The sequence below is a fragment of the Polypterus senegalus genome, unplaced genomic scaffold (genome assembly GCF_016835505.1).
Source record: "Polypterus senegalus isolate Bchr_013 unplaced genomic scaffold, ASM1683550v1 scaffold_2842, whole genome shotgun sequence".
Taxonomy (NCBI): Eukaryota; Metazoa; Chordata; class Cladistia; order Polypteriformes; family Polypteridae; genus Polypterus; species Polypterus senegalus.
Window position 1 is genome coordinate 675 of NW_024383178.1, and position 23,156 is coordinate 23,830.

Sequence of the window (23,156 nt, forward strand, 5' to 3'; positions counted from 1 at the left end):
TTACACAAGGACTGGGGGTGTGGAGCCACTTCAGCCACCGCTAAGCCCTGTGCTTCCCGCGTTTGAGCCAAACCCACTGAAGATTCCGCCATTTTGTCGACCTCGGTTCTGTCACTCACAATAAAAATGAACAATGCAGAGGGAAAGAGCGTCGCCGGGGGGCAACAGGCGGCTCACCCGGGACTGCCACAGCCTCGCATATCCAGCAGCCCCAGGCTTCGAGTCCTACACCTCCGTACAGCAGGCCGGGTTGAGGAGATTCGTTGTAGAAAGTAACAATGTCTGTCATTATTATGATACAGGGAGATTCACTCGGAAGAGGCCCCGCATATTCTGTCGTAACTCCAGTTAGGATGAAGCAATCGGAACCAAACAAATCCGCTCTCTACCTTGACGTTTGTGTAATCGATTTTGTTCCATGCGATGCTGGAAGTGGTTTCTGTTTTCTGCCAGACACATTTCGACGCGGCGCTCCATGTTCCTGAACGTATCGGTATGTGTTCTGGTAGGGAATAGCAGCAATTTCACGTTGGATGTTTTCCTTCAAATCTTCCAGAGTGTGAGGCTTGTTCCGATACCCCAAAGGAAGAAGTCTGGTGGTGTCAGATCCGGCGACCCTGGTGGCCAAAGCCACTTTGAAATGACCCTGTTGCAGAAGGAGGACTCCATTTCTGCCAGGCTCCTTGCCGATCTGTGACACGTTGCTCCATCTTGCTGGAAGTCACCTTCCATTAACTCTCGAACATCCAGTTGATTCTGACATCGCTTAAACGAATTGGTGACCCAACCGTGAAGACACGCTGCTCAATACTGTACACCACCATCCTGATGAGAAGTTGAGTGAGTGAAGGGGTACGGGTGGGCGGTATGAACCCAGAAGTTGCACATGGAGGGTAAACATCACGACGGCTGTCCGGCGCCCACCTCATCGCTCTGACGCCGGGGCATCCCGGTATGGTCTCAGCTCCATATACTGAGGAGCACATTGCACGTTAAGATTGCTTCATCCTAGCGAGAGTTATTACAGAACATCTGGGGTGTCTTTCGAGTGAATCTCCCTGTAATTACTATTGTTTTTCAAACTCAAGGGGGTCCCTTTAAATGCTTGTTTTTCTCAGGTGGCTTATTCACATGCGTTCGGCCCACACCGCCTTCCCTTTCTCCATCTCAACCTTTATGATCCCGCAACCCCATTTTGGCTCTTTACGTTCAATGACAACCCACCTGCAACAGATGCAAACTGCCCTTTTGTTGAAACGAGTGCAATAGGGGGGTCCCACTTGGTAAAACAGACTCACCTGGAAATGGAGTAACATACGTCAAAGGCTTAGGTGACCCACTGCAAGCCTCTCGTGTACCAACAATGAACTTTAGTCACCACTTCATTAATAACCTAAGCAGGTGTACAGAGAGCTTTGGCTGTTTGATGGTTTCAGAAAACCCACTTAAAAATTCCAGAATGTCTCGATGGTCTGGAGATTTCATTGTTCTCCACACACACTCTGAGACACAGCAAAGCAGCCCCAAAACATCACTGAGCCACCTTCATGGTTCACAGTAGCCCTGGTGTTCTTATCTTTGAAAGCTTCATCTTTCCATCTGTGGACATGGAGCTGATGTGACTTGCCAGAAGGCTCCAGTTGCGTCTCATCTGTCCAAAGGATGTTCTCCCAGAAGTCATTGGGGTTTGTCAGAGTGCATTTAGCACATGCCAGTCTGGTTTTTATTTTACATGAAGTCCTCCAGGGTCTGACAGATGGTGTGATCAGACACTGACTGACCCTGACCTTGGAGTTCGGCTCGTATCTCTCTGGAAGTTGTCCTTTGGCTTTTTGTCTGGCATTGTCACTGCCCCTCTGCCCATTCTGGGGTCGATTCTCCCCTTGCAGCAGCGTCCAGGGAGGTTGGCTAGAGTCCCTTTGACCTTCAACTTCTTTATTATATTTGTAGCTGTTGTCACAGGAACATCACACTGCTTGGAGATGGTGGTCTTTAAGCCTTTGCCCTTCACATGCTCTTTACGATCAGATGACTCTCTCCTTTGCTTTCTCTGATCCACATTCGGTGTGGGACACACGGTGACACCAAACAGCAGAGTGACAACTTTTCTCCATTTAAATCGGCTGACTGCACGATTGGAGACGTGTGTGTGATGCAAATTCAAGAAAACAACCAGTTTGAAAACTCACTCGAATCCAGTTATTTAGGGTCTTTTTTAGGGGTCCTAACAAATGTGCGCAGGCCATTTTAGAATATCCTTGTAGAATAAGCCACACTTGATCTCTCGTCACACTTGCCTTGCTTTACTCCATGACATATCAAAGGCATGCAGGTACTGTACATGGGGGGACATTCCATCATTCCATCACTTTTCAGGGGGTATACAGCACTTTTTCAAAAGCTGCAAGGGGACCAAGAAACCTGTCCACGTCTGTATAATGACCCTCGGTAACTTACCTAAAATAACGATTGTGGAAACCGCCTTGTCCTTTACCCTTTGGAAAAGCCACTACAGGGTTGAGTGTGACTGAAACACCACAAAGGTAGCCCGAGAGTACACTCAACATGTAAAAATGAAGAAGAAAATGGGACCACACCTTGTAAGATCTGCTTGCTGGAGCCGTGTTCATGTGTGCCAAGGTGATTATCTGTGGGGGGGGAAAAAATAGAAATTACAAAAACGTGTCCTGGTCAAGTGGCATCAACCATTACTAGTGTTTGGTGCAGCTGCCAGCCCACTCCATACATCAATACTGACATGACAAGTGCGGGCAGGCGGGCGGGCACACACACGTACGTACGTACGTACATATACACACACACATACCAGTGCATGCACACACACACACACACACACACACACAGACAGACAGACAGACACGTACACACACACAGACAGACAGACAGACACGTACACACACACACACACACACACACATATATGGGCGCACACTCCAGCCAACCCCCTTACCTTCACAGTGCTCCTCATGAGAGTGACCGTGGCTGTGCCCATGGCCGTGCCCGTGATGTTCATGGCTGTGTCCGTGCTTCTCTTCGTGCTTGTGCCCATGGCTGTGCCCATGTCCTCCATGACTATGGCCGTGACTTAAGCCCCCGTTAAACAGCGAGTGGCTGTGGCCGTGTTCTGCAATACAGAGACAGAGTCGGCTCAGAGGGGAAGGCCGTGGACCAGAAGTTAAAACAAGCGAAATGCCAGGAGGCAAAACGCTGGACTGCAGGCTGGTAGGTTTGGACAAAAACCGCAGTTACCAGAACAATATTAAAAGGAACTTGTGCCAAACTTGAACGTTATATACAAAAAAAAAAAAAATGCAAGGTGCTTCCTTTTATGATGAACAATGAAATGATGCGTAACTAGTGCAAGGACTGAAATAAAAAAAGAAAAGTGCAACATGAGAACTAAAATTGTGAAAAATAAACAACTTTAATAAAGTGCTTCCTTCACAGTTATGAAAAGAAATGAAACACACTGCCAAGAGATCAACAACAACCCAATCGAGTAAGGAGAACAACTGCAAAGCACAAGCCAGCGAGAGGCCGAGCCCTACGGTGAATGTGCGCAGTCAGAGGTGGTCTCGTCTTGCTGAGCAGACAGCTGCCAATAGTCGTCGTCGTAGGAATGTTACGCATTTTTTCCGGCCCTCTGGAGTTTTTTTTTTTTTTCCCTATCCTCCTGGCCATCGGACTTTACTTTATTCTTTGTCACTTAGTATTCCCTAATCTTATTTGTAAATTTTTCTTTTTTCATCTTGTAAAGCACATTGAGGTACATCACTTGTATGGAAATAAATGTTGTTATTGTGGTGTAGGGCGCAGCAAAATTCTTACTCAAATGTCACGTCAGACCAGCATGCAACATGTTGCCACCTCGGCGTCAGAGTAACAAGAATGGATTACAGTTAGTGATGTGCACAACGATTTCTTTTTAGTGATTTGATTCATTTCATTCAGTTCACCAAAATGATTCAAATGTTTGAATTGCTGCTTCATTAACTACAAAAACAACATCAAGCTACTGTATATTCTAGTTTACAATGTAGAAGAGCATCATAACAGTGGATATAAAAAGCAAGCAACAGAAAATAAATTATTCACACTTAATAATAATGAAATAAGCAAACATTTTTATAGCCAATAGATGTCGAAAGAAACACAGCATGTGAGTTCTTACATTTTTACAACTAAATAAAATCCGTATCAGTTTTGGATTACGCCAGCCGATCACCTACATGAATAGAAATGGGAGAGGCCGTGTATGACAAAGTTCTACGTGCCGGACATGTGCTGTTGGCGTACACTGCAGTTACAAAGTTGTATTGTTCATATTATAATTGTACATCTATAAATGTTGTTACGTAAAAATATTAGCAATTTCCAGTAGACGGCCCTCTAATGCGTCCTCCAGTTAGTCAGTGAACTGACCTTCAATGTACTGCGTGACGTGTGTCTGCAGGCCGGTCCTCCACTCACTATACAAACTGATTCTTTCCGTGAACTACTTCAGTGTTACTGTACTGCGCATGAGCGCGACTCTCTTGTCCGTAGTTTGTGAACGAACTTGCAGTGGTACTCCTGATCAGTAGGGCCACACCGGGTCACTTAGACAGCCAGGGTACTTAGATGGTCACAGTCGCTCAGTCAGAGTGAACCGATCAGCGGGAGGAAGTCGGTCATTGGCTAATTGTAGTCAGTTTACTGATAGGCCACTTCCCGAAGACAGCAGCCATTTAAGTGAAGTTAAGATGACTGTCGTGGAATGCAATACAAAGCACAGCAGGTACTGTGCACACTTCATAAGATTTGTTCTTTAATGTCATTGTGCCAGTAAGTTCATACTGAGACCAAGACAAGTACAAAAGAACTAGTTTGTTTGTTCATTGCACATCACTAATTACAATACGTAACTTCATTTTAAATCATAGAAAAACACATTGAAAATCACTTAACCACATACATAGACATAAAATAATACATTTACATAGCACTTATAAATAGATAGCGTAGTTGGTAGGATTAGATAGATAGATAGCATAGTTGGCGGGATTAGATAGATAGATAGTGTCAGGGATGCCGGGGCAACGACCTGGCCAGGATGCCGTGAGGGACCGGAAGAGGGTCAAAGCCCACCCTGGATCACGTGGGGGCCGCCTTCCTGGTTGCTCTGGGGGCCATGGGTACAGGTCATGGAAGCTCCACCCTGTAGGGGCCCGTGGTCACCGCCAGGAGGCACCCCAATGCCTTGGGGACCTGTTACCCCAGCACTTCCGCCACACCAGGAAGTACTGGGGGGAAGATTTAGGACAGCACCCGGAGAGCTGCCGGGAGGACAGCCGGCACTTCCGCCACCTGGGGCTCATCCGGGGACTGTATAAAAGGGGCCGTCTCCATTCATTCAGAGCTAGAGTCGGGTGGAAGAGGACGAGGCAAGAGAGGAGAGTGGAGGCGACCCGAAGAAAGGCATTGAGTGGCCAGGACTGAATATTGGGGTTTGTGCACATGGGACTGGGTCTGAGTGACCATTATTTGTAAATATTATTGTACATAAAAAACGTGTGGTGGTGAGAAACAACATGTCCGCCTGTCTGTGTCCGGGTCAGCTCCACAATAGATAGATAGATAGCATAGTTGGCAGGATTAGATAGATAGAGCTTTTCATATCTAATAGACAGATATGACAGCACTGCGAAAGTCCTTACTCTTGAGTTTTTAGTGACCTGCCACCATGTTCATATTGACTGCAGATCAAGTTTATTCTTTCCCGGGTTTGTAAAAACAAATAAATAAATAAATAAATAAAATGTCCTACCCACAGGAAGTCATGGCGAGTAGTACAAGTGGAGGTTGTCCCCATATGATTCTGCACAAAGACATTTTTCTTCCAGGACATTTTGTCATCACACGCAACACAGCTGATCAAGAAAACGTTGGTGAAATCGGGGGGGTCCAGCTGGCTACACCCCCTCCCCTTTCTCACCCAAATCCGCTCCTTCTGATTGTTCCCAAACATTAAAGAACCTTCACGTGGAAGTGTTTGGGACGCGTGATGAATTAATTGATGCAGTGAATGAGCAACTTGAGAACTTCACATGACGGGATTTTGTCGCTTGCTTTGAGAAATGGATCAAGCGCATGAAAAGTGCATTGCTGCTGTGTTGAAGTCAGTAATAAGTGAACTTACACTGCAGGAAAAAATTTGGCCTTAATTGCTATTTCTTCTTTTTTCAAAGGACTTTTGTAATGCCCCAGGTAGGTAGGTAGGTAGATAGATATTAAAGGCACTATATAATAGATAGATAGCATAGTTGCCAGGATTAATTAGATAGATAGATAGATGTGAAAGTTTCAATGCAAGATAAACTTTATAGTCACGGGGACGGGGGCAGGACCCCCATAGATTCAACACAATTTTCCACATGTGAATTGTTGAATTCACTCAATTTCAAGATTTTACAGATAAGAAGAGGGAAGAGATGAGGCACAAAGGCGTGGCGCACCAGGGAGGAGAGCGATTGTGTGGCACGCCAGGGAGGCTGGACTTGGACAGGGGGGACGGCGAGCGGATTGCAGTTATCCGTTATGTGAGGCAGAACCGTTTTTGTACTGGTACTGAGGTCTGAAAGCTGGTATTGATATCAAAGTCAAAATTTTACTACAAACCCAACACTAGTTTCTGGTCAGTTTAATGAAGGTTCATATATGGGCTTAAAATGTAGTAACCACTGCTGGCCAGTGAAATGTGCAGTCAGGTTTTCCTTGGTAAGTCAATAAATTTTTTTATAACAGATTTAGTTCCATTTTTTTGTATGCAAGTTACTCTTAAATGTAAAGTTCCCCAGCGCTGCCTGGAAAGTGGGCTTGTAGTTGAATGTGGTGGACTTGTTTTGGCTGCCAGGCAGAGGCAGGATGAACAGGACAAAGCTAGGCCTGCGCTCACATCCTGTCAGTCTTAACAGTAGAGCTATGAAGTTGGCATTACCAGGCACCATACCTTTGTCTCCATGTGAATGGCCGTGACCACCATGCTGAAAAACAAATATTCCAATCAGGTTGACTATCAACCCTGCAATCGACACTGGCAATAACCGTTCATGGTGGACATCTGGTGGCTCCAGCGCTCTCTGCAAAGGACGAGAGAGGAAGTTCAGATCAGAGCTATTATTAAATGACACACAGATTTAAAAGACAGGCAAGGCACAGAGGTGCCTGCCACACTGTAGGAAGCACAAGTGTTGGGAAACAAAAAGCAAGCAGGGTCCTACCTCGACACCTTCAGAGAAAATGAAGAAGGCTGTAAACACCAGAAAGAGGCCGTTCACAAAGCCAGCCAGCACCTCGGCCCGCACGTACCTGCCAGGCAGAACAGAGGAGAGCGTTAGGGATCCACTTAACGAAAACCCAAAGCTGGAGACATCAAGAACTGTTTGGACTTTTCGTTTTGTTGACAATAAGCCATTTTCAAAGCCACGTGGGCCACTTTTCCCTGATGCTGCTGCCTTCTAAAGTGTGAGGACCCCCCAGTTGAAGGCACTGGGCATACAGCAGGGGTAAATACCTGGACAAGGGTGACTGGAGGGAACAGAATTGACTGCTCAGCACATGTAACTCCAGTCACACCTTTATCTGAGCAAAGTCGTTACCAGTCAGACTTATAACTCTTGAAGTAATAAAGGATCACCCCTGCCATTCAGAGCTTACAGTAAGTAAATACGGCATTACAGTATACAGTAACTAGCTGTAAAAAGCCCAGGCTGCTAGAAAATGTTAATCGTCAGAAAAAAAAAATTGAAATGCAGAGTCAGTGGTTTCATTTTGCCGACGTGCTCGCCTCCGTCGTCTATCAGCGGCTAAGCGAGTTTCTCTCTCCTTGGAGGTCTTGTTTTGGCGATGTGCTCGCCTCGCTTATGTTATTAGCGGCTTGGCGAGTTTCTCTCTTCTCAGCAGTTTCACTTTGGCGGCAGAGTTGCTTTCTTTCAGCTTCATGCTGTAGCCTTGCACTTCTTTCTTCTTCCATTTCGTTAACTTGGTGCCACCTTGACGGCTCTTTCAGCTTCATGCCATAGCCTTGCACTTCCAGGCCGGACAGACAGACACCCACAGTTCCAGTCGTAGACGTTTATATATAAGATAGTAATAATAATAATAACCTCTTAGGAGATTTAGTTTCGGCAATGTGCTCGCCTCACTTGTCTATAAGTGGCTAAGCGAGTTTTCCTCGGCGGTTTCACTTTGACAACGGAGTCGCCTTCTTTCACCTTCATGGTGTAGCCTCGCACTTCTTTCTTCTTCCATTTCGTTAACTTGGTGCCACCTTGACGGCTCTTTGAGCTTCATGCTATAGCCTCGCATTTCCTGGCCGGACCGACACACACACACACACACACTTCCACGCGTAGACGTTTATATATAAGATAATATTGTAGGAGTCGATCATTCCTGACGTAAATTGAGGCCGCGCTCCCATTTCCTTACCCGTATGAGTACGAGTCGTTGTACCGCCACCGGGAAATGACAGACGCTGCTAATCCAGCCAGCAGTGCCGTGCAGTCAAAGAACATGTGAAAGGAGTCGGAGATGAGGCCCAAGCTGTAAAGAGAAAGGAGACAACGTCAGGAGAGCCAGCAAAATGCAAAGAGAGTACTTCACAGGGGTGGCGTGGCATGGCGTGGCGTGGGCAGTGACGGAATGACAAGAGCAGATTGACAAATCCACACGTGAGGTACTCAAGCCTGAAAGGAAGAAAGCATGTTAGACTTTTCATATTAATGCGGTTTACTGATATTTTAATGGTGTTATTTTTTTAAGATTTACTTGGAGTATTTGGGACTTATGGGGTGTGCATATGTGAGAGAATGTGCGAGTTCCATGCCTGGACTTTGGCTTCCAGATATGTGATGGACTGAAAGATCATCCCGACAGTATAAAGTGGAAGCTTAAGGTGAGGGCGTGTGTGACAAGTCGTGTCGCTGAACGGGGATTTTAACGCACGTTTTGCTTTTCTGTACTTTCCTTGCATTTCAACCAAAGCTGACATGATGCGAGGTTAGCATGATTGTGTGCACATCGTAAATAAGGCAAATATGGAGGGGGCACCAGCTGGTGATCCCCGTATAATTTGTAATAAATGCGCACTGGAAAAATTGCAAGAAAGAAGCTTTCCAGACAGCTTTAAGCTGAACACAGTTTAATGGCGTCACATAGGAATTTGGAGAAGCGTGACATTCACTTTTAATCGACTTTGCGGTCTTCAATCGTGACACTGCATTAGCTCAGTGGAACTCCAGATGTTTTGCAGCGGATTTTCATTTGCACTCCACACCTGCTGCTTCTCTTCAGAGGGTCCATCAGTAGGTGCAAGTGGCAGCAAGACAAGGTCAGGCCTTCCCAGATGCACCACAGGTTTACATTTATTTGGACAGAGCAGGTCCAGCACTGATTGATTCCACTTTTCCATCAATGTCCGGGTGAAGCCTTTCCCCATGCTAGTCACTGACTGCGTCAAGATCAGCAGGGAGGAAGTCCAAGTGTGAATGCAGGAAATGAACCTTCAGCGTCACGTTGCACTTTATGGTTTTGTTGGCTTGAAGGATGTTGACAAACCAGCTGGACGTAGTTTGGTGCCAAAAAAATTTGCAACATTGATGACTGCCTTAAATGTGACTTCCTCCAGTCCCCACTAGTATAGGGTGGTCCATATCTAATTATGCAATTTTCATTACGCTATAACTTAAGTTTATTACATAGAAAATCGCCCGAAAAATCCCGGACCATCGGGAAGTGTGCGAACTGACAACATGAAGAATCGTCTTCGCGCCGAACTGGAATCGTCCCCACATAAATCAAAGTCATCCAGATGATCTGGATCTGCATAATTAGATCTGGACCACCCTGTAGATCTTTGAACCACTTGTCATCGATGACGTGTCCGATTTGTGGTCTTCTTTAATCTTGACATCAGTTATTTGTGGAAACGTCCATCTCAAATATCAAAACCCTTTACCATCCTCATCCTGGTTAATGTTTATGAACTCAGCAAACAGAAACGATTCACTCGGGTACTAAATATTCTAATGGTGAATCATTCAAACCTTAGGACGCTGGTGACTTCAAGCAGGGGAACAAACGTCTGCCAGCCTGCTCCATTTGTGGCCCTGCTGTGTCCAATTGTTAAGACCTTTGGTACGTCTGACCTCATCATACTGCCACCTACAGGCCCACTGTTACTGACAGCAGCAGCTCTCTAATTTTATGTGTGTTTAGGGGGGGAGGTTGTGCTTTATTATAATATTTATATTTTCCTTGAGCTTCTGTAAAGTTTTCATTTCCCCCCTGGGGTTAAATATAAAGTAGGGCTGGGCGATATATCAAAAATTTATCGTTACCGAAATTTATGACTCTCATCGACGTCATTTTGCCCATGTCGGTAAATTCGGTATTTTAAAAAAAGAAAAGGCATGTGCAGGTTGGCGATGTTCATGTCCCTTTAAGACGCTGTGCTACGTTACAGACTTGACGGGGTGGAGTCACATGACTCTACTACCTGTAACAAGACGAGACACGGGTGAACAAATGGAGGACGATTTAAATGTTGAAGCAGCAGCGACGAAGGTAGAGCTGGTGGAGGAGGAAGAGGAGACGCTTGTTAACAAAAAAAATGCATCATCAATCGTTTGGCAACATTTTGGATTCAACAAGGATGATATTGATCAAAAAATTGTTAAATGTAAACTCTGCAAAAAGACTGTTGCGTCAAGTCAAGGTAACACAACCAACCTCTTCCACCACCTGCAGCACAACCATGTGATTCAATTCGAAGACATAAAAAAGCTCAAAGCGAGAAGAGATTAGGAGGACCAGCAAAACGTCTTCCTCCACCAGGCAGCGGTCAATAACCGAAGCATTTGCTAGTACTCAACTATATGAGCGAACTTCAAAAAGATGGCAAGAAATCACAAATGCTATAGGCTACCACATAGCAAAAGACATGGCTCCTATTGCTACAGTGGAACGCAACGGGTTCAGACACTTCATGAAAATAATTGACAAGAGATACGAACTCCCATCACGAAAATATTTTTCAAAACTATCATTCCCAGCATGTACAGCACAGAGAGGAAAAAGGTTGCTGCTGAATTGAGATACGTTAAGCACGTTGCAGCCACATCCGATCTCTGGTCCAGCCGCACAATGGAGCCGTATATTAGTCTCACAGTTCATTACATCGACAACAAATGGGAGCTGCGTACCAGAGTGCTCGAGACGGCCTATTTTCCATCTGATCACACGGGGGAGATGGTTGGACAGGGGTTGAGAGCGATGCTGTCTGCATGGGACATCAGTGAAGAGGACCTTGTTGCTATAACAACTGACAACGGCCCAAATATTGTGAAAGCTGTCAAGCTCAATAAATGGACACGGGTGCAATGTTTTGGGCACAGGCTGCACCTGGCAGTCGGTAAGTGTGTACATCTTAATATATTTGGGTGGTGACATCTGGTGTGTTTTAAAGTGACTTTAATTCTGTGTGTCATATTCAAAATTGAAAGTATTAATGTTTGAATAATGTTTATATAGGCATAAAAATACTTAAGACTGCTGAGCAGCAGTGTATCCAGAAAGTTTTACAGAAGACTTATTGTGAGCCAGTGTTGATCATGTTGTGCTGTGAAATGTAGCAAAATACATGATTTTTAAAATGTTTTATTACTGTGCCAACCCTTTTAATTTTGTAAATATGGTCTGAGAGGTCTTATTTAATTCTTACTTTATTTTGCTTGCTTTATTTGAGAATTAGACCATGAATTGGGGTGATGTTGGGTGTGAAGATTTGGATAGATATGCTACCTCAAGGCCTTAGCAGAGATAGGCCTTTGTCCATGATGGCATTACATTTGCACAATCATTGTTTACTTTGTGAATAGCCAATGTGAAACATATTTATTATTAAACTATTTTGTTTACAAGGGATACACATTTTTTAGAGAGCATGGTTACATATTGTATCCTACACTTTTTATTTTGTTCAGTTAATAAATCTTAACCACTAAAAGTACTTACTACTATTGTCTTCATTTATTTTCAGTGACATTTTACAGTCCTTTAAAGTGGTAATAATATAATTGCAATGAATAGGTCTAGGGGGAATAATATTATCAAAATAACTGGAGGAACTATGCTGCCTGCCACAGCCCCATCAAATGAAAAAAAAAAAAAGTTTGTTTTTTTGGCACTTGGGGTGGTTATCGTCCATTTATCGTTATCGAGGTTAACTGCTCAATTTATCGTGATATTGATTTTAGGCCATATCGCCCATGTTTAATATAAAGTGTTATCTATCCTCTTTGTTTACTGTTTCCACAAACTTTTTCATCTGTCCAAGTTTTATTTAAACTGGTGGCAAAAATATCTGTGTTGTGTGGACAAGTGCTTCCTTCATGTGCCACACTCGTGTGTCACACCAGACAGGTGACTTCTTTTTAATGTAATAAGACTCCTTGGCACTGCTGTCCCGTTTGCACTACTTGGAGTATTCGATCTGCATTCCTAGCAGCAGTGCCACTACTTTTAGATCACCGCAGATGTTCCAGTTGTCATCGTCATTTATGTATACTTAGATGACTGCAATAAAACGGCACGTGATAGGAGAATTTAAAGACGTTTTTATGAGATCCTACGATACACATGAAGTGTTCAGGAAGCAAACTCTTCATTGTTTAGTGTTATTAAAATGTTCTAAATCTAATTTATGATCAATGGCAGGGGCAGGCAGCACCTATTCTGGCATCACTGGGAATAAAGCAAGAAAACCAAACTTGGGACCTACTCTCATATACCCCCCCTGACACGGGGACAATTTAGGACCAGCAGTCCACCAAATGCCCCCTCATCATACCACCCGACTGAGTGTGCAGCCTTAAAGCACATACTCTTGAAGTTTGGAGTCTCGGGAACCGTTAGCTTTATGCAAAATATGTGACGTACAGTCCTGCTGTGGGCTGGCGCCCTGCCCGGGATTTACTCCTGCCTTGCGCCCTGTGCTGACTGGGATTGGCTCCAGTAGACCCCTGTGACCCTGTGTTAGGATATAGCGGGTTGGAAACTGACTGGCTGACTATGATGTACAAAATGAGGTGTGTTTGGGAGATCATGGAGACCCCACACACATACTCATTTCTTACTCGTGGCACGAAACACAAGGGACTTGGCTTTGAACCGATTGCACTTTCGGAGATGAATGCTTCAGTGAGGTGCACCAGTGAGGCGGCTAAGAAGAGAAGTGCGGCACTCCATCCTCACCGGTGACTCGTCTTGTAGTCCACACTACTAACAGATTTGCAAGATGGTGCCGGTGGCTTGTGATCAATCAATCAGCACAACTCAATGACCGAAGCCCCGCCCACAATAGTACATACCCTGGAATAGGAGCTTAAAAAATGACCAGAAACTACAAATAGCCTGAGTTCCTGTGGTGGGAATGCCACAAATGTTTCTATAAATTCCTTGAAAAAAAGTGGGAATGCGCCTTTAGTGAGCTGTTGAAGATCACAACGTGCTTTGTCCCTGACCCCCCGGAGTCTTACCTCTCTACAATTGAACAAATATGATTTTGTCAAAAGCCACAGAGGTGGGTGGCTGTGGATGTGACAGCTGACAACAAATCTGCATTCAGAATACCATACAGTTGTCCATAATAGGGCCATCAGAGCGAATGGCATGATTTGCATAAACACAGTCGCCGCCATACCACCTGCTTTTTTTTCCCCCCAGTAACTTTAGAAAGATGTGATGGTCAGGCCAGAACCCAGGCCAGAGTCCAACCGAAACGCTCTATCGGGACCCATGCATGAAAAATATCCTCACAGAGCTGGTGGAGCTCCTTAACACTAGAATCCCTGAAGCCCACGAAAAAAGTCAAAATGCCAGACCACCTTAAATCCCTTTGCACCTCCTCATCAGCGTCTTTGTATTGCTGATGTGTCAATCAGCACAAGCAGCCTGCTATCCCATCACCCACCGGGGCAGCTTAAGTCAAGTCAGACACAAAATTCTCAGAGCTTAATCTGTTTATCAGGGTGCGAGGTGTCTGTATAGAGTAAATATTATCTCATTATTTGGAAGATCGTATATACTCACGTATAAGACCTGAAAAATCGATCACAAAATCAGACCCTGGCTTATACACCATTTCAAAAATACAACACTTAATATTTATTTATTTTTTTACATCTTCTTGCCTCCTGCAATCTCACATCAGTTTCTCAGACGCATCGAATTTTGTTGCAGCAGTGCATTTACCAATTTGTTTCGCAACTTCAATGAAGTTTAATTTAAAACCAGCTTCATATTTACTTCTGATTGAACGTTCAATCGTAGATAAGGGATGCTCTTACGATAAAGGTGTATGAGAGTGCGAGATACAAAAAACACAAATCAGTGCAAACGTTGCTTCGGAATAGTGCGGGTATTACTGTGTGGTCACGTAGTCACAATACATAGAAAAACAAAGGCTGTGTGCTCCGTGGTGACTCTCTCAGGTATAGCAATAGCTCTCTCTCTCAATAGCGCGAGTTTTCCGCATTCGATTTATACGACAGACATTATAAAACACCAGAAATTATACAGTAAAGTCAAGTCCCGTCTTATCCGCTGGTGAACTTAAACATGCGTATATACGGTACTTACATTTCATGAGCATTCTGTGTCTACAACGATCTGAGTAAAATGTAGGATGACAGGAAAAGCGAGGCAAGAAATGTTGAACACATAACTAAAACAGAAACTTGTTTCATGTTATATTAATAATTACAAATTGCTGACGTGAAGTGTGTAGCACGTGAAGACTGTGAAGTCCAAATATCAAATAAATGCTTTCATAAAAGGTAAAGCAAAACAAGTGCGCTTTTATTCAAGAATATAACTGAAGTAAAGGAAATCAATCAGCTTACATGTTGCTGTCAATGTGTAAAAACCGAAGCCCAAATGTCAATTTGACACAACGTGAACGTGTCTGCCTGGCTGGTGCAGAGATAAGAACTGTGGTCTCGTAATCAAGAGGTTATGTGTGTTTGATCTCGAGATCGAGATCCTCCCTGCACTTACCGTATTGAGTAGTGAGCTGCTATTATTGTTACTATTATAGAATAAAAACATTCATTTGACTCAAGTCTGTAACAGCCGATGTAAATTTTTGCTACTTGTAAAAGTTCATGTTTTTTCTTAATTATTCGATTTTATTCTCTCAGTGACGTTCATGTGGTACAACGAACTTGCCTCTCCCTCTCTGAGCTGATGGCGTTTATCTCCATTCTTTCCACAAGAGCAGCACTGTGGCTGATGCCTGCTCAGAACTATTTGTTGTACCGGCAATCAAAGATACAATGCCCCGTGATCGCTATCAGAGTATCATGCAGCATTTGCACTTTGACAACAAAGACACCCGTGCAGAACGTGTAAATACAACAGATTTGCTGTGATCTCGGACACCTGGCAACATTGTGTTGAGAGCTGTGTTTCGAGTTACAACCCAGAGCAACACGGTGGTGCAGTGGGTAGCGCTGCTGCCTCGCAGTTAGGAGACCCAGTTCACTTCTCAGGTCCTCCCTGCGTGGAGTTTGCGTGTCCTCTCCGTGTCTGCGTGGGTTTCCTCCCACAGTCCAAAGACATGCAGGTTAGGTGCATTGCCGATTCTAAATTGTCCCTACTGTGTGTGTGTGTGTGTGTGTGTGTGTGTGTGTGTGCCCTGCCCAGGGATTAGAACTGGCCCCTGTGACCCCGTGTTAGGATACAGTGGGTTACAGAATGACTGACTGACTGACTGACTGACCCAGAGCGACATATTACTGTTGATAAGCCCCAGTTTACAACCAAGGTCCATCGTCCTATCTTGCAATACATCTCAACCAAGCCCGACAAATTTGACATACAGTGTTGGATTGCGGCAGATCTGGAGACAAAGCACATGTGTAATGTGACTCCTTATTTAGAAAAAGACCCCAGTCGTTCCCACGGGGCAAAGAGTTTCCGAGACTGTGATCATAAAGCTGTTTCTGGACAAAGGTAGAATCGTAACACAAACAACTTCTTCACATCACGCAACACAACTCTGCTTGGCACCGTAAATAAAGTGGGACAGGAAACTTCCACCTGCAGCTAAAGTCACTTCAGTACGCGAGCAACTCTCCACCCTAGTGTCTAGATCTGGCAGTGCCATGCTGCCCAAAAAGAGGAAGTCTGTCTGCATTCCCAGGACCATACACCATGGCACAGAGATTGGGCAAGATCGGAAAAAGCACAATGTTCAAATGACAGCTCATGTTCAAATGACATAGCGTTTTCAAACAGTGACGTTTTCATGCATGGATATGTGTGTGTGTGTGTGTGTGTGTGTGTGTGTGTGAAAGAGGCAGAGACAGATTTGATCTCATTCAAGTGGTTACTGGAATATAAAATAAACACTTGAGCAGAGGTTTAACAAAACAAGTGGGCTTTTATTCAGGAATAAACCTGAGTAACAAAAAATTCAAGTGACAAGAAGCTACCAAGAAGACACCTGCTTATACCCCTTCAGCGATATCTTTTAGAGGGGGCCAACATTTACACCGACTGTTACAGACTCAAATCAAATGTATGTTTTTATTAAATAACCAGTAACGGCGCACTGCTAGAACGATAACGTGCCGTGAATCCACTTGACTTGACCATTCCTAGTTCTCATCCTCTTTCTCTGTACGTTTACCATTCATTTGTTCAGAGGTTGATGTGCTTGTTGCTTCCCGAGCAGCTCGTCTTCTCTACACCCTAGCGTCCTGCTAATTCTCTTCTTTCGTTGGCATCTTTTCACGTTAAAACCGATTAAGTTAGTGTTTGTGTTGTGTTATTTTGTTTTCTTATTGTGTCTTTTATTTTTCTGTTCTTTATTATGTAAAGCACTTTGAGCTACTGTTGGTATGAAAATGTGCTATAGAAATAAATGTTGTTGTAATTACTTAGTACGTTTTCCTTAATTTTTCACTTAAGTCGTCAATCTGCCTGAAGATTGATTTAAGATATGAAGAGGTAGGGGAAGGTGGTAGGGGTGAGAATGGTGCCCGTATGCATGCGCCACACAGCTGCTGCCAAGAGTTGATTCTACAATAAAATAAAATAAAAATAACAAAAGGAATAACCTTGGAGGTCAAGCATCACCCCGAAAGCGGACAGTAGACGTCACGTAGTGTATGTGTACCAAATTTCAGGTCCGTCGTTTAAACGGTTTGCGAGCGACAGGTGATTTATAATCCTGGACAGACAAACAGACAGCCATGCTCGCGTATTATATATCAAGACATTAACAGCAGCTCACTACTCAAAACGGTAACTGCGGAGAGGACCCGAGATCGAACACACAACCTTTTGATTCTGAGGCAGCAGTTCTTACCTCGCTTCACGTTGTGTCGACTGCTATTTGGGCCTCAGTTTTCACACATTGACAGCCACATGTAAACTGAACAATTTCTTTTTCTTTGGTTAAAATCTTGAATAAAAGCCCACTTGTTTTGTTATACATTTTGTGAACGTGTTTATTTCATATTTGGACTTTAGTCTTCACACATTATACACGTCACGTATACTTATTACTATAAGATGAAAAACATGTCTCTTTTAGTTATGTGTTTAGCGTTTCATGTCTCGCATTTCCTGTCATCCTACACTTACTCCTGAAGTGTATGTACAGTAATCCCTCCTCGATCACGGGGGTTGCGTTCCAGAACCCTCCACGATAGGTGAAAATCCGCGAAGTAGAAACCATATGTTTGGTTATTTTTATATATTTTAAGCCCTTAGAAACTCTCCCACACTGTTTATAAATATTCTCCGCACAGTTATACAGTAAACCCTCGTTTATCGCGGTTAATCCGCTCCAGACAGATAAATGAATTTCCACGAAGAAGGATTCTTTATTTAAAAATCAAACATTTTCGCAGTTAGAGCATAGCAAACCTGTTTACGACCTTCTAAATACGTTTTTTAACATCACTGGAGCCCTCTAGACATGAAATAACACCCTTTATTCAAAAGTTTAAACTGTGCTCCATGACAAGACAGAGATGACAGTTCTTTCTCACAATTAAAAGAATGCAAACATATCTTCCTCTTCAAAGAAATGCGCGTCAGGAGCGGAGAATGTCAGAGAGAGAGAGAGAGAAAAGTAAACCATCAAAAATCAATACGTGCTGTTTGGGCTTTTAAGTAAACGAAGCACCCGCAATGAAGGGATCAATGTAAAGGTAGCCTTTTAGCATTTTTTAAAGGAGCGTCCGTATCTTCTAAGCAAACAGCCCCTCCGTCAGGAGCAGAGAATGTCAGAGAGAGTGAGAGAAAAGCAAACAATCAAAAATCAATACGGGCTGTTAGAGCTTTGAAGTGTGCAAAGCACTGCGCGGGAAGCATATCGTATATCATTGAGGAGTTTTATTTAATACGTAATACGTGCTCTGATTGGGTAGCTTCTCAGCCATCCGCCAATAGAGTCCCTTGTATGAAATCAACTGGGCAAACAAACTGAGGAAGCATGTACCAGAAATTAAAAGACCCGTTGTCCGCAGAAATCCGCGAACCAGCGAAAAATCCGTGATATATATTTAGATATGCTTACATTTAAAATCCGCAATGGAATGAAGCCGCGAAAGTCAAAGTGCGATATAGCGAGGGATCACTGTATTCCAAATCACGATGTATTGTATTATTTACCCTATACAGACACCTCACACCCAGATAGATACACAGACTTGAGCTGGGAGAACTTCAGTCGGTGGGATAGCAGGCTGCCTGCTGCTTATGCTGATCTGCAAAACAAAGGCGCCAATGAGGAGGTGTGAAGGGATTTAAGGTGGCCCGGCATTATGACTTTTTTCGTAGGCTTCAGGGATTCCAGTGTTAAAGAAGATAGAGGGGATAAAATTATAGAAACATCTGTCTGCCAAGATGTCACAGATGGATGACTGCTTCTAACAGGTGGTGGCTCAAGTGCCTAAAATAGCAAACACCATGAAGGGCTCACAAACTTTGCACGTTTTTTTCTAAGTTCAAGTCTGTTGTCATGTGACAAAACAGTGACAATAATACAGTACCTACAAATGACAGACGCGCACTGTGTACATACACTCACCAAGCAAATCACTAGAGGCTAACACTGGGTAGGACCTCCTTCTGCTAGCCAGATGGCCTCAGTTCTTCATGACTTGGACTCCATGAAGGTCCATGTTTGCCAGCTGCACATCTCCTGCTCCACCACACCCTGCGGGTGTTCTATTGGGTTCAGATTCTGTGACTGGGAAGGGTACCTAACTCACTGTCTTCTTCGTGAAGCCATTCTGCTTTGTGACATGGACTGGAAGGAATGGCTTCTAGCCTGGTCAGCTGTGACATTCAGCTGATGACTGACGGTTATTAACGGCCCCAAAGTATGCAAACTTAACGTTGCCCCACAACATCACCACTACCAGCCTACACTGTTGACGCAAGGCGGGTTGGGTGCATAGACTCATGCTGTTCCTTCAGGAGAAATCAAGATACATCCGAACAGACTACGTTTTTTTTTTTTTTCCCCAGCCTTCGACTGTCCAGTTTTGGTGAGCCCGTGCCCACCGCAGCCTCAGCTTTCTGTTTTTGGCTGACAGGAATGACACTTGACGAGGTCTTCTGTTATTATAGCCCACCCACCTCGAGGTTCAACATGTTGTGCATTCTGAGATGCTCACCACAGGTGTACAGAGTGGTCATCTGAGCTACCGTACCCTTCTGTCAACTCACACCAGTATGGCCATTCTCCTGTGAGCGCTCATCAACATGGCGTTTCCATCAGCAGACCGGCCACTCACCGGATGAATTTTTTAAACTAAATTCTAGAGACTGTTGAGTGTGAAAATCCCATTACAGAAATCCTCAAACCAGCCCATTGGATCCAGCAATCGGTCTACAGACAAAAATCACCGAAACCACATTTTGATGTGAACATTAACTGAAGCGCCTGACCTTTGTCTGCAGCATCATAGATAGATACTTTATTAATCCCAGGGGGAAATTCACATACTCCAGCAGCAGCATACTGATAAAAAACAATAACAATGCCGGTAAAAAAGTAATAAAAAAGTGTCCAGGGAATGAGTCCACATAAATGGACTGCACTACTGCCACATGATTGGCTGATTAGATAACTACATGGACCCACAGGTGTGTACGTCCCCTCACTGCTAGGACTTTGGTGTTGTTGAGTTCTTGCACTTCTGACGTGCACCTTGTGCGCTATGTTGTGTTGGATGATTGCAGCTGTTACTTTTGCTGTTGCTTTCAGGATTAATAAGGCTAACACCTATTTTCCCCAAATCACAAGTGTTCCCTCCACCCATATTTGGACCTTATTCAGGTGCCACCATCACCCACATTTGGACCTCCTATGGTTCCACACATATGTGTCATACAGTTGCCCCCCGTCACACCCATCCTGGCCTTTCCCTTACAACACTTGTTTCACCATCACCCTAAATTCCAGATCTGACTTTCTTATCTGTGCCCACAGGTGTACCTACAGTACCTACCGATCCCATCCTGGACGGCCGCCCAAAGTTTTTCTGTCCTCGCATAACCCCGTGACATTTGACCCCCGAGCCCCGCCTCCGCCGAGCTCCACGACGTGGCACATCCTGAATGAATGGCGCGAGGTGCGTTGATCAGGTCTTACCTGTTACTCCATATTCCGTAGAGGAGCTCCACGAAGGCAAAGGACAGATTTAAACACAGGAAAAAGAACAGGTTTCGGGATGTCTTGTCGGAAAGAATGGAGCTGTGGATAAAAAGAAATAAAAAAATGACGTCAAAGGCAGGCACTAGGGCTGAAAAGGGAACCTCCGGAAAACTCTGCCGGGACCCCGAGCTGGAACTATCCCGTCGCCAATACGTCTCATTCGAGACTTACGGCCTCCGAATGGGCCCCCGCCCCGTCTGGGTCAGCCGCTGCCGAGCCGGAGAGCCTTCGGCCGGCGTCTCCAGAACTACGAGGTCGCCACGGGCCGAACGGGAGACACGGAGGATCGCGTCCACTCACCGGATCCAGCCGGATAGCTTCGCGCCGAGACTGAATTTGGGCGGCTTGTACTCGTCATCTTTAATAGATAAGGGAAGCATTTTTCTCTGGCCAGGTCGGCTTCCCTATGCTTCATCCACTCTGCTACCGGGAGCGATTCCACTTCCGGCCGCCAGAGGCGCCGCGACGCACAAAGAGATTCAGAGTTACACACACATACACACGAAGCGGCGACTGTGTGCGCATGCGTCATTCAGCGAACGGCTAAAGTGAAAATCGCATGCGTGAGTGGAGCAGAGAGCCGTTCAAGTAACAGTCGAAAAAAAAAAAAAAAGCGCTGGAAGATTAGTAAATTTAAATATGAAAAACGGCTTAATGGATACGTAGTACTCCACCCGTTTTTAATTTATTGGTATTTTATGACTTTCAGTTCGTTTTGTTTGTATTTAATTGCCAGTTTTAGTGCTGTCGGTTAATCGGTGTACCGAAAGCTTTATGTAGCTAACTAATTTGTTTTTCTGTAAAGTTTTGGTTTTTTTTTTAATATATGTATATTATTATTATTATTGGCAGGCAGTGTCGTTTACTCGTTAAGACTTTGGACTTCAAACCCTGAGGTTGTGGGTTCAAATCCTGAAGCTGACACGGTGTGATCCCGAGATGGTAGCTTCACATGCCTGGGTGCCAATTAGAACAACAAAAGAAATGGCACCGAATGTATCACACATGTTGTCGGTCACCTAAGAAAGACACCAGTCAAGTAATAATAAAATTATTAGGTCACGGAAGCTGTTTATTCTTGAACATACACAATTATCGATGATTAAAAATTAAACGGTTTTTGAACCGCCGTGCTGCTGTTACTCTACTGGCCAGTAAACCCTCCTGCACGGCTGTGAGCGCGCCTTTCACCCTTTGGTAAATCACCTGCTGTTCACAAAACCCCACAGGGACCCTTTGAGCCCCAAACTGCCCGTTGATATGCGAGTTTCATTGGCAGCGCTTGATATTCGTACAAATCCCACCCTCACGTGTCGTTTATGCATTGGCGAGCCAAGGTGCTCGATTAACACCCCCAGCTACCCCTTCATTTGTACGAGAGAGCTTCATGCCGCTCAGCGTTTCAAAGGGATCAGCATGCTGCCGGTTCGTGTGAAAGAGAGCTTTGCGGTGCTCGATGCTTCATGCCAGGCGGTTGATGAAGCAGAAGGGATAACCAAGATGGGAGGTGGCACACATCAAAGAGTAAGAGTGCATCAGTTAAAACAGCACGTGCTAACCACTGAGCTCTTCATTTAGTTTGCCAAACCTTTCCATTCACAAGGTGGAGACTTCTCTCTTTTCCTGACACTGCCCACCTTCAGTCGTTAGTGGTGGGATTTGCATGGCCCGTCAGTCACTTCTGCTGGGTCCTTCCCTTGCTTTCAGCGCAGTAACGTCGAAAACAGGGTTCGAGTCTGATTACATGTACTTTACTAATCCCTCATGGTCAGCCATTGTACAGCACTCCTGCTGCACTTTTCAGCTTGCGGGCCCAACAGAGTAGGATCCCTTCTGGCAATAACAGATTTTGAACCGTTTAAAAATAATTGCTAGCTCTTGGCCTGCGTGGACCTTCAGCACCTTTGCTTTGTGTTTGCGTGTGTGAACGTCTCTTCACCGGCACTCCGAGCACATTGCTGTAAAGCCCGCTTCTCGGACATTTGTCGTTATTTTTCAAGGCATTTTTCTCACCTCCTATCCAGTTTTATTCCTGCTGCCTTTGAAGGTGACTGTCTCTGCACACCTCATGAGCCTTTACTCCTCCTCGTGTGTCAACATAGCCCAACTGATCGATCGGATTGCTCAGTGGGACTGGACACACAAACCTTTGTATTTTATTATATAGTAGATACCAAAAATGGAAAATTATTTTGAAAACTAAACACCTATTGGATATTTTTCTGTTTTCTATAGTGTCAATGGCATCAGTTCTTTCATCCTCTCGCCACATGAGGCCGGGCATTGTCATGCACCAGGATGAACCAGCATAGGGTCTGACAATGGGTCCAAGAATTTCATCCCAATACTTAATGGC

At 44.5% G+C, this 23,156-nt stretch overlaps 1 protein-coding gene across 1 annotated transcript; it reads right to left on the reverse strand.

Moving 5' to 3' along the window:
* Positions 1 to 540: 540 nt before the first annotated feature.
* Positions 541 to 21,381, reverse strand: LOC120521442 (zinc transporter 7-like). Its single transcript, XM_039743042.1, has 7 exons — positions 21,101 to 21,381; positions 20,738 to 20,839; positions 8,491 to 8,604; positions 7,281 to 7,368; positions 7,010 to 7,139; positions 2,972 to 3,145; positions 541 to 2,648 (listed from the first exon to the last, which is right to left on the reverse strand). The coding sequence occupies exons 1-7, from the start codon at positions 21,178 to 21,180 to the stop codon at positions 2,491 to 2,493; spliced, it is 846 nt and encodes a 281-aa protein (XP_039598976.1). The 5' UTR covers positions 21,181 to 21,381; the 3' UTR covers positions 541 to 2,490.
* Positions 21,382 to 23,156: the final 1,775 nt, after the last annotated feature.

Coding starts and splice junctions, on each gene's coding strand:
- LOC120521442 (XM_039743042.1), bottom strand. CDS start 21,180: ATGCTTCCCTTATCTATTAAAGATGACGAGTACAAGCCGCCCAAATTC. Junction 20,840..21,100: donor AAGCTATCCGGCTGGATCCG/GTGAGTGGACGC, acceptor TTTTATCCACAG/CTCCATTCTTTCCGACAAGA. Junction 8,605..20,737: donor TACGGAATATGGAGTAACAG/GTAAGACCTGAT, acceptor TTCTCTTTACAG/CTTGGGCCTCATCTCCGACT.